Source organism: Acinonyx jubatus, chromosome C1 (assembly GCF_027475565.1).
Source record: "Acinonyx jubatus isolate Ajub_Pintada_27869175 chromosome C1, VMU_Ajub_asm_v1.0, whole genome shotgun sequence".
Lineage (NCBI taxonomy): Eukaryota > Metazoa > Chordata > Mammalia > Carnivora > Felidae > Acinonyx > Acinonyx jubatus.
The window spans coordinates 53,443,238-53,455,831 of NC_069381.1; the positions used below are offsets into that span (position 1 = coordinate 53,443,238).

The 12,594-nt window shown below is 39.1% G+C and overlaps 1 protein-coding gene across 9 annotated transcripts in view; it reads left to right on the forward strand.

The window, feature by feature from the left end:
* LEPR (leptin receptor) overlaps positions 1–12,594 on the forward strand; it is a 135,597-nt gene that overhangs the window by 68,855 nt on the left and 54,148 nt on the right. For all 9 annotated transcript variants that reach the window (XR_008294928.1, XM_053214192.1, XM_053214191.1 and 6 more), the window contains one exon: positions 1,281–1,404. Coding sequence is in view for 8 of the 9 variants with exons in the window: in XM_053214192.1 (XP_053070167.1) it covers positions 1,281–1,404 (124 nt within the window). In the remaining variant the exon portion in view is untranslated. The remainder of the gene's footprint in view (positions 1–1,280; positions 1,405–12,594) is intronic.

The window sequence follows — 12,594 nt, forward strand, 5'->3', positions numbered from 1 at the left end:
CAAACCCACAAGCCGTGAGATCATGACCTGAGCCAACGTCAGATGCTTAATTGGCTGAACCAGCCAGGCGCCACATAACATTCACTTAATTTTAATTGAAGCATTTTTTTTTAATTTGTAGGGGAAATTAACTAGCCATTCCAGCAATTCAATGGATATACCAAGAATGAACTTATTAAGGCAGGGTCTTTGTGATGAGCTTTGAAATGGTCAAAAAAATGTTAGTACTTTCTTCACTTTTGAAGAGAAATGATTATGATGTTATAGATTTTTTTTTAAGTTTTATTTATTTTTGAGAGAGAGAGAGAGGGAGCACGTGCAGGTGTGTGTTGAAGCAAGGGAGGGAGGGGTAGAGAGAGAGAGGGAGGGAGAGAGAATCCCAAGTAGGCTTCTCGCTGTCAACAAGGGCCTCTAGCCCACAAGCCGTGAGATTGTGACCTGAGCCAAACAGATTGAGCCACCCAGGTGTCCCTATGATGCCGTAGATTTCAGTTTTACACATAAATAAAGCTTGCATAACTAGTCACTTCTCACTTTAAATTTTTGTAACTGAAATTGGTAGGTTAAGTGGTGGTTACCGAGGATTTCAGCTGATTATTCTGCCACGCATGCTGTTTACTTCATAATGGTTCAACACTGTTGTAAAATCCCTACCAGCTAGAAATCCTTCAAGTTTGGGGAATATGTTAGTGTTGTCTTAAGTGAGCCATTATTTATGATTGTTGCTATTCTTGCTTTTTAAATTACAACCCGCCAATAATTTACTGCCAGGTGAGTTTTTCAGTGCACAGTGAAAGTATGCCTGCATCAGTTATATCTGGGGCCTGTAATTTACAATAACAAGAATTTAAGACATGAATCACTGTTCACATGTGAATCACTTTGCTTTTATTGCTAAAGCAGACACATAAATACTGCTCCACATGTGCTCGTATCTTGATATTGAATATTTTCTTTTCTCTTAGAAAGCAAGCATGAACGGAACTAGGTGACTTTTGAGGTCTTTTGTCCTACTTAAGTAGTTCAAGATTAAAAAAATAAGAAGAGTTTGAGAAGCAGTAATTGAATTTAAGTCTCTTACTTTACCAGAAAAGAAACTGAAGGCCTAAGGGACTAGATCACTTGGGCAGATACATACCACTGGTTAGAGCCAGTTCTTTTTCTCTCAGAATAGGCAGTGGAAGTTGTATCAGAACACTGGTAAATTTAATTTAGTTCTTCTCTTTCACTGAGTTGTTCAGAATGTTTTTCAGATTTAATGTAGTTTATTTTTAATTCAGGTGCAAACTGGAACATACAGTGCTGGACGAAAGAGGACTTGGAATTATTCATCTGCTATATGGAGTCACTATTTAAGAATCCTTTCAAGGCTTATGACCTTAAGGTCCATCTTTTATATGTTCTGTAAGTACCAAATAAATTAATTTGGAAATTTCTAGGACATAATTTCTTTTAAATGCAAGAGCTTCCATACACAGAAGTGGATTATGAAAACTCTCCTATCCCTACATTTCCTTTTGTATCTACGGGAATATATTCTGAAAGAAGTATGAACTCAATTCAGGTGTCTTAGATATTTGAGTGGAGGGGAAAAACTTGTTACACGTTTCTTTTTCAGGTAGATTTTTTCCTTCATATTTGTCATTTTATTCGCTTAAAAATAGAAGTGCTCAATATTTATTTGTGCTAGCTAGAGAGCCAAGATGGTGGTTTGAGATAGCCATACACTTAGAATTCTAGCTAACACATCATTCAAGTGTTCTAATAATTCCAGTGATAATACATATCATTCCTCTGTAAATTTTAGCTCTTTAAATTTTTTTTTTCTAATTTGTCCTTTTGTGGGATGCTCAAGGAGAAAGAGACTCATTTCCTTCAGTTCTGCAGTTATTGGGATCATACCACTGAGGGGCGACATGCTAGAAACTGTCCATATAAACATGAGTCAAATAGAATAGTAGTTACCAGGGACTAGGGGTAGGGGCAATGGGAGGTCCTCTTTAAATAAGTATAGAGTTTCAGTTGAGGAAGATGAGAAAAGTTCTGGAATTGGATTTATATTACCCAACAGTGTAAATGTACTGCTGTCACTGAACTGTATACTCAAAATGATAAATTTTATGTATATTTTACCCCAATAAAAATAATTTGTAAAGAAAGAAACTTAAAGATGCTGAGAAAAAAAGATAGTAATGATTTCTGCCTTTGAGGCATCACAGGCTGGTGGTTGGGGCAGATAGGTATAGGGCTTCAGTTTTAGTGGTTACTGTTGTCTGTTTGGGAGGCACATGAAGCCATGGGAACACAAGATTGTTGTGGAAGCCTTAGGTGGGGATAACTTGTGCAGCTGAATTCTAATTCTAGATGACTGTAGAAGGCCCTGCTAGCCTTTGCTTCTTTGTGCAATTCACATTAAGGCGAGGATCCTGAAGGGGACTATCTGATTGGTGAAAAGGTGCCCTAGCTGCCAGTGTTTCAGTGGCACAAAATTCTGGACAGCCAGGAAACCTAGAAAAATGTGCAAAATAGAAATGACTGAACTATAAACCTCTAGAGTCCCCCAAAGTAGTGGAGGTTGTAAAGTGGGAAGGACAGAGAAATAATGGGTAACGCACAGCCAAGGGTGGGCATTTAAAGGACAGGAGAGAGTGAGCTTGCTTCTAGATAATGACCCAGCAGGGAGGGAAAGTTTGAAGATATAGTAGAAGGGGGACTATTGAAGATCTATAACAGAGTGTGAATATTTAAATAAACAAGTTCCAGGAAAAAAGCACAGGTGAAAGGTTGGTCTTGAAATGAAGGAAGCTCACCTCAACCTTGAGTACTGAGGAAAGAAAGGAAGCACTGTGGTAGATAAAGATATATTTGAAGTTTGGAACAGAAAATTTCCTGTTTTATTGAGCAAAATAGGTTTTAGCTCACAGAAAAGAATTACTTTGCAATGTAGCACATTCCTACGATGACCTAACTATTTTGGATGGTGATCAAAAACTCACTGGGTGCCCATTCAAGAGAATTTCAGATATTGTCAGCAAGCTAGGGCAGCATGCTTGGTTTAGGAGCTCTGTGACCATGTGCAAGTATTTACATTTTGTTATTATCAAAATCTTACTATTATGTATAGACTATAGTTAAGTCTTGAGGTCTGCATTTTTAGAAAAAAATATACATGAATATATCGGAACATTACAAAATTGCATAGTAACTTAGCTACAGTTGAGAATTTTCACTTCACTTCAGTCAGCCAGGTAACCATTGGTCTATTCATTACATGATGGTTTTTCTGGGTCAGACTCAGAAAATGAGAAAATTATGATAAATTAACTAGATTTTTCAATTTACGTGATGAATTTAGCAGATTCTTTTGACCTGCTTTTATTTTGAACTCAATTTTCTAAAAATATCAGTACAGGAAAACTTGTCATAATTGCATGCAGTTGGAGGAACATTGTGGGTTTTTTTCTTACTCCTTTTTGCCATATTGTTTTCTCCTTTGTATGATTGGGTTAATATATACACTTTACCAATTGTCAATGCTGTTTCTGCCTTAAATTCTGTGTTGTCTGCATCTCTGGGCACTGTATCTCTAAATAATTTAAATAAGACTCCTCAAATCATGAGGAAGAGATGGTCAGTTTAATGAATAAGACTTCCATGGAAGAGAAAACCCATAAAGGTGGTTACTGTAAGAAGAGTTTTTAATCAAAATGCCCTTCTGCAGACATTAGAGTTCATGAGAGAAATCTTTCAAATGCTTCCATGTGTAAATAAGAATGGTTTTTAAAAGGAACCAAAACCTAACATTTATAAGGGATTTAAAGCCCTATAAATATGTCCCTTAAGGGAAAGCATTGTTTGAGCTCAGATATTAATGTTTGTCAAAGAATCCAAAGGAGAGATACCATAGAAATAGGCTACTTCTTTAGACGCTTTACCTTTGACCTGGGAGAAAAATCCTACTGTGTGCACCAGCCACTGAGTTCAGTGTGAGGAACCATGTTGAACAACTCAGACACAGCCCTCACCCTTCTGGAGCTAACAGTAAAGACAGAGAACATAATAATTTGAAAGTGTTGTGATGTAATAAACATAGGGACTTGTGAAAACATATACAGGTACTAGAAGTTATCTGCCTGGGTTACAAGGGGGCAGAGAATGAACCAGGTAGAATGAAGAGCATTTGCAAAGTCCCACAGTCACATCTGGACATTGTAGACAAGAAAATTTAAGTGTGGTTGGGTTGTAAAGCTGGGGGATGGTGAGAAATTGAAGTGGAAGAATAAGTAAGGGTCATCCAAGGTGTTTAGACTTTTGTAACTGCTAATACCTAGTTTACCTTGTCTCTTTACTGTTACTCTGTCACCATTCTTGGTGATTTCCACTTCTATATGGATGATCATCAATTTCTTAAAGGCTTTTCTTTCACTATTCTTGTTTTTTCACCTGACCTGGTTCACCCATTCTCGTGGACCTACTGTAGACCTTGTCATTACTGGTAAGCATGCTCTGTCTATAAGTTCAGTTTCAAGGATCCCACTCTTTGACCATCCCCCCTCCTCCTCACCTTAGGCTTATTCCCTCTATTACCTCAACCTCAGGAATAATTAATTCTCCATGTTTCTTGGCTCTGTCCTCTGAGGTTGTTTTTCATGAAAGGCTGCATATCTCTGCAGCCAGGGAGTTTTCTCATATGCTTCCTGTCAGCACAAGTTTGGATGTCCAATGGCTCCATTTCATTTTGTATCCTTTCAGTCTAAGCTAGCAGTGTGTCTGCTACTGTGTTCTCTCACAAGACCATACAGCCTTCTGTGGCTCCCACTGGGGTTCACCCCATTAGACAAAAGCCCATAGATCTCTAAGCCCTGGTCTTTGCTTAGAAGCCATTTCCTAGTGTTAACATCTTTACCCTCTGGGGAGGCCAGGCATCTCATAGCTCTCAAGTCTTGGTTTCTTTTGTTTAACTACCCTTTACTCAATGTGTACCTCTCCTCTTGTGGCAAGAGGAAACCAAGAGGCACCTTCAACACCTGCTTGGAAATTTCCTGCAGCAGATCACCCAGTTCAGTAGGTAGACTGTGCTTCCCATGTAACTGTGGATGTGTGACTTAGCTGTCTGCCTTTACATTACATTCTCTTTCCTCCAGTTTCCAGTCTGTGTTACGCACTTCCTCTTGTGCCCTCACTGGAACTGTCACCAAACTCCACATTTCCACTCACAGTCTATTCAAGACAATTTAGGCTTTCTTTATCACACATCTCCAAATTTTTCTAACCCCTGTCCATCACCTGGTTCTAAAGCCACTCCCACATTTTTAAAAAAGTTTGTTATGTATTCTGAGAGAGAGAGAGAGAGAGAGAGAAAGAGAGAGAGAGAGAAGCATGAGTGGGGTGGGACAGAGAGAGAGGGAGAGAGAGAATCCCAAGCAAGTTCTGCCCTGTCAGTACAGAGCCCAACATAGGACTTGAACTCATGAACTATGAGATCATGACCTGAGTGAAAATCAAGAGTTAGATGCTCAGCCTATTGAACCATCCCAGCACCCCTCATGGATTCTCATTTTATTTTATAAGCTATAATCAGTTATTTTCATTTTTTATATTATTGGTCAAATTGCCCCATATTTGACCACTGGGAACTTATTGAAGCTGGCTCCTGTGTCATTTTGATCTGTCCCACCTTTTTTTTTTTTTTTTTGAGGACTTCCTTACTCTTTAGTGCTACAGGATGTTTCAGGTTGATTTTATACTTTCCTTGCCGTAATACTGGAGTCAGCCATTTCTCCAAGGAGCCCTGCTTCCTTTTTATTGGAAAATGGTATTTACAAAGCAGTACCTGGGAGCTAGATGCTCATTGTTACTTGAGTGGCATTGTTGAAACATCTGGGCCTTCTCAGATATGTGTATGTATGCACTAGATACATGTATGTACGTACACAATATATGCAAGGTTTATATATAATATACACAAATCTATATTTCTGTATCTGTATATACATATATTAAGAGTAGGTATTCATACTAACATTTCCCATTTTATTACTTTTTAAAGCTTGTTTATTTATTTATTTAGAGAGTGGGAGTGTATCAGCAGGGGAGGGGGAGAGAGAGAGGGAGAGAGAGAGAATCTGAAGCAGACTTTTCACCTTCAGCATAGAGCCAGATGTGGGGCTTGAACTCATGAACCTTGAGATCATGACCTGAGCCGAAACTAAGAGTTGGATGCTTAACTGAGCCATCCAGGTGCCCCTAATATCTCCCATTTTAGCCCCAAACCATAGGATACATTCTAGTCTTCCCTTTTCCTTTTTTCCTTTCTTCACTCCTTCTCTTCCCTTCCCTCTCCCTTCCTTGCCCTTCTTTCTTCTCTTTCTTCCACCAGTAAGAAACCTGGCTTCCATTTCCCACGATATATAACCCATTTGCTCAGTCGTAGAATACATGTAAAGTAGTTTTGGAATTGGTAACCTATACCACTGTGAAAAACAAGCATGCTAACTAGAGTTGCTAGTATTTGTTTACACTCATTTTGCCTGTGCTAAGGCTAAGGGTTACAAGGTCAAAATACTGTGTTCCAAAGTTAATTAGGATATCCCTCCCCCTCTACCCACGTGGTTGTATTGTTAATTCGATATACATTAAGGTTCATTTGTTTTTGTTTTCAGTCTTTCTTTTTCTTTTTTCTTCGTCTCTTTTATCCTTGTTGATTTTCCATTTGTTTGGCACTATCTTACATTTGAAGAATACTTCATGTTTTACAAAATGCTTCTTAAACTTGTCTCCTTGATGAGATTTATGTAGGCCATTACTTCTCACTTGGAGCTGATTCACAAGATATAAAGTGGAGCCAGTTATTTGCATTTCAATCAAGTTCCAGGTGATACTGATGCTACTGGTTTGGGACTAAACTTTGAGAACCACTCATCTAAGACTTCTTGAAAACAGATTCTTTAGCACCAGACCTACTGACTTCTTCATGGAGGGTCTAGGAATCTAGTTTTAACAAGTCTCCAGGTGATTATGATGACGAGACCAGTCTGGAACACTAACCTGGTCTTTGAAATTTTGGGGATTGGCAAAGTAGATTTTTTGGGTAACATTTGTATAGATTTGGTAAAATTTGTACAGATTTAAAGTGACCTGTTCAAATGATATATAAAAGTAATACTGTTTTAAACAATTTCTATGTATTGGTTTGTCTACTGTAGTTTGCTCTCAGTTTATGTCACAGTCAGGAACTTGGATGGCACCATTTGATGCTATTTCTGTAGTAACTTAGTGTAGATCATTGCTTAGAGAAGTTTTAATATATTCATGGAAAAGTAATTCTGGGAATGAATAATTTGACAGAAGGTCAGAGGACAGAATGTGTTCTCTGTAAACCACTGTGGCTACCAGAAATGAAATTTCAGTAATAAATATTTGTATATTAACTTCTGAGTAGAAAAATTGCCCAAGTGATGAAATTTGCAAAGTAGCCAAATGTAAAATTTGAGAAAAAAAATTTTTTTTTTACTATTTTCACTTCTAAGTAAAGTTTACTCACATATAGAGATTAAATAAATAGTGGCACTGAATTTATGTGTGTACTGGCAAGATATAAGATATTTTGCTGCATAAAAAGTTTTCAAGGATTTCAGAAATTATTAAGTTTTGGATATTTTAAGCCAAAGTATCTCTTTCTTACTTTAAAAATTTGATCATCATTTTAATCCTTATACATTAAAATAATCAAAATTTAGAGTGTTGTTTGATGTTCACAAATAACTTCAAACTTCTTTTGGAAGGTAAAAGAAGTTCTTATGCTGACTTTGACAAATAACAAAGGCTTTGACAATAACAAGGCTCATGTATTCCAGGTTTCACACAAACTTTGAAAAGCTTATGCTCTCACACATATGAGAAATATCTAATGTTTTCCTCATGGAAAAAGTAATTTGAAATAATTCTCTAATTCTTTAAAGTTCTGATCTATAGAAATATTGAGATGATTCAGATTATAATAAGTTTTTAGTTGTGGCTACCGATGTCTCTGTGAATCCCCTAAATAAAATGGCAACAGTAGCAGTGAAATGTCTCCTGTAATAATAAGATATGTTGGGCATAATGAAGTGAGCAGTGAGCATGTAAGCATAGGCTTCAAATGAGTTTCAGGTCTGTATGGTCTCCAAGCCTCAGTTTCTTATTCAGTTTCTTACTTACTTTTTCTTTGAAAAGTTGAATTAGATCGTGATCCTCCAGCTGTTTTTATGTCAGTTGTAAATATGCTATATAATGAAATTTGATGATATATTTAATGTGGATTCTTTATTTTTGTGTCCTTTGCCTTTCAAGTACCCAGCAATAAGGAGTACAAAATGTTTTTGGCCAATAGCTGGGATTGAAAAATGTTTTCTTTAAGGGCCAGATAGCAAATATTTAAAAAACTTTTTTTTTTAATATTTATTTATTTTTGAGAGAGAGAGAGAGACAGAGACAGACAGAGCATGAATGGGGGAAGGACAGGGAGAGAGGGAGACACAGAATCTGAAACAGACTCCAGGCTCTGAGCTGTCAGCACAGAGCCCAACGTGGGGCTGGAACTCACAAACCGTGAGATCATGACCTGAACCGAAGTTGGACACTTAACCAACTGAGCCACCCAAGCACCCCCAGATAGCAAATATTTTAGACTTTGTGGTCCATACTGTCCCTATCACAACCTTGTAGCCATATGCAAATATATAAATGAATAAACTTGAGAATGTTAATGGACATTGAAATTTGAATTTTATGCAATTTCCTTGTATCACAGGACATTCTTCCTTTTTTTTTTTTTTTTTTTTTTTACCTTCTGAAAATGTAAGAAACCATTCTTAGTTCACAAGCTGTACAAAAAACAAGCTTATTTGGCCTGTGGGCTGTAGTTTTCTCACCCCTGTATAGAACACTTTGATAATTAGTTTTAGATTGATTTTTAGAGTTTCATGATGGGGTTATCTGTTGTGGTAGTTTGGGAAATTTCTGAATGGAAATGCTTTTTTAAAAAAATAATGAGTTTGTTGCGAGCAGGTGCCGGAGGAAGATGGCGGCGTAGGAGGATGCTGGGCTCACCGCGTCCTGCTGATCACTTAGATTCCACCCATACCTGCCTAAATAACCCAGAAAACCACCAGAAGGCTAGCAGAACAGATTCTCTGGAGCCAAGCATAGACGAGAGGCCCACAGAAGAGGGTAGGAAGGGTGGAGAGGCGGTGCGCGCTCCATGGACTGGCGGGAAGGAGCCGGGGCGGAGGGGCAGCCTGCTGGCCAAGCAGAGCCCCCGAGTCTGGCTTGCAAAAGTGGAGGGGCCGGACGGAGTGTGTTCGGAAGCAAGTGGGACTTAACATCTGGAAGGTTATAAGCTAACAGCTCTGCTCGGAGATCGGGAGGGCTGGAGGACAACGGGAGGGAGAGTTGTTGAGCCCCGGATGACAGAGCTCAGCTTGGCGGGGAACAAAGGCGCTCGCTAGCACCATCTCCCTCGCCCATCCCCCAGCCAAAATCCCAAAGGGAACCAGTTCCTGCCAGGGAACTTGCTTGCACCACGCAAACACCCACAAACACCCAACGCTGTGCTTCTGCGGATCCATCCCTCCAGCGGAGGGTCTGACTCAATCCCGGTGCCGCAGAGCCCCTCCTGAAGCGGATCACCGAAGGAAAAGTGAGCTGAGCCTGCCCCTCCTGCCGCTGTGCACCTTGCCAATCCACCCCAGCTAATACTCCAGGTCCCCAGCACCACAAGCCTAGCAGTGTGCAAGTAGCCCAGACAGGCCACGGCACCCCACAGTGAATCCCGCCCCTAGGAGAGGGGAAGAGAAGGCACACACACCAGTCTGACTGTGGCCCCAGCAGTGGGCTGGGGGCAGACATCAGGTCTGACTGCGGCCCCACCCACCAACGCAAGTTATTCAAGACAGCACAGGGGAAGTGCCCCGCAGTCCCGCACCACTCCAGGGACTATCCAAAATGACGAAATGGAAGAATTCTCCTCAAAAGAATCTCCAGAAAATAACAACAGCTAACGAACTGATCAGAAAGGATTTAAACAATATAACAAAGTGAATTTAGAATAATAGTCATAAAATTAATCGCTGGGCTTGAAAACAGTATAGAGGACAGCAGAGAATCTATTGCTACAGAGATCAAGGGACTAAGGAACAGCCAGGAGGAGCTAAAAGATGCTATACATGAGCTGCAAAATAAAATGGAGACAACCACAGCTCGGATTGAAGAGGCAGAGGAGAGAATAGGTGAACTAGAAGATAAAATTATGGAAAAAGAGGAAGCTGAGAAAAAGAGGATGCTGAGAAAAAGAGAGATAAAAAAATCCAGGAGTATGAGCGGAAAATTAGAGAACTAAATGATGCACTAAAGAGAAATAATCTACGCATAATTGGTATTCCAGAGGAGGAAGAGAGAGAGAAAGGTGTTGAAGGTATACTTGAAGAAATAATAGCTGAGAACTTCCCTGATCCAGGGAAGGAAAAAGGCATTGAAATCCAAGAGGCACAGAGAACTCCCTTCAGACGTAACTTGAATCGATCTTCTGCACGACATATAATGAAACTGGCAACATACAAGGATAAAGAGAAAATTCTGAAAGCAGCTAGGGATAAACGTGCTCTAACATATAAAGGGAGACCGATAAGACTCGTGACGGATCTCTCTACTGAAACTTGGCAGGCCAAAAAGGAATGGCAGGAAATCTTCAATGTGATGAACAGAAAAAATGTGCAGCCAAGAATCCTTTACGCAGCAAATCTGTCATTTAGAATAGAAGGAGAGATAAAGGTCTTCCCAAACAAACAAAAACTGAAGGAATTCATCACCACTAAACCAGCCCTACAAGAGATCCTAAGGGGGATCCTGTGAGACAAAGTACCAGAGACATCGCTATAAGCATGAAACATACAGACATCCCAATGACTCTAAACTCATATCTTTCTATAATAACACTGAACGTAAATGGACTAAATGCGCCAACCAAAAGACATAGGGTATCAGAATGGATAAAAAAACAAGACCCATCTATTTGCTGTCTAGAAGAGACTCATTTTAGACCTGAGGACACCTTCAGATTGAGAGTGAGGGGATGGAGAACTATTTATCCTGCCACTGGAAGTCAAAAGAGAGCTGGAGTGCCATACTTATATCAGACAAACTAGACTTTAAAGGCTGAAACAACAGATGAAGAAGGGCATTATATAATAATTACAGGGTCTATCCATCAGGAAGAGCTAACAATTATAAATGTCTATGTGCCAAATACGGGAGCCCCCAAATATTTAAAACAATTACAAACATAAGCAACCTTATTGATAAGAATGTGGTAATTGCAGGGGACTTTAACACCCCACTTACAGAAATGGATAGATCATATAGACACACGGTCAATAAAGAAACAAGGGCTCTGAATGATACATTGGAACAGATGGACTTGACAGATATATTTAGAACTCTGCATCCCAAAGCAACAGAATATACTTTCTTCTCAAGTGCACATGGAACATTCTCCAAGATAGATCACATTCTGGGTCACAAAACAGCCCTTCATAAGTATACAAGAATTGAAATCATACCATGCATACTTTCAGACCACAATGCTATGAAGCTTGAAATCAACCACAGGAAAAAGTCTGGAAAATCTCCAAAAGCATGGAGGTTAAAGAACACCCTACTAAAGAATGAATGGGTCAGCCAGGCAATTAGAGAAGAAATTAAAAAATATATGGAAACAAACGAAAATGAAAATACAGCAATCCAAACGCTTTGGGATGCAGCGAAGGCAGTCCTGAGAGGAAAATACATTGCAATCCAGGCCTATCTCAAGAAACAAGAAAAATCCCAAATACAAAATCTAACAGCACACCTAAAGGAAATAGAAGCAGAGCAGCAAAGACACCCCAAACCCAGCAGAAGAAGAGAAATAATAAAGATCAGAGCAGAAATAAACAATCTAGAATCTAAAAAAAACAGTAGAGCAGGTCAATGAAAGCAAGAGTTGGTTTTTTGAAAAAATAAACAAAATTGATAAACCTGTAGCCAGGCTTCTCAAAAAGAAAGGGGAGAGGACCCAAATAGATAAAATCATGAATGAAAATGGAATTATTATAACTAATCCCTCAGAAGTACAAGCAATTATCAGGAAATACTATGAAAAATTATATGCCAACAAACTGGACAACCTGGAAGAAATGGACAAATTCCTAAGCACGCACACACTTCCAAAACTCAAACAGGAAGAAAGAGAAAATTTGAACAGACCCATAACCAGTGAAGAAGTTGAATCAGTTATCAAAAATCTCCCAACAAATAAGAATCCAGGACCAGATGGCTTCCCTGGGGAATTCTATGAGACATAGAATACCTATCTGTCTCAAGCTGTTCCAAAAAATAGAAAGGGAAGGAAAACTTCTAGACTCATTCTATGAAGCTGCATTACTTTGATTCCCAAACCAGAGACCCAGCAAAAAAAGAGAACCACAAGCCAATGTCCCTGATGAATATGGAGGCAAAAAGTCTCGACAAGATACTAGCAAATCAAATTCAACAGCATATAAAAAGAATTATTCACCA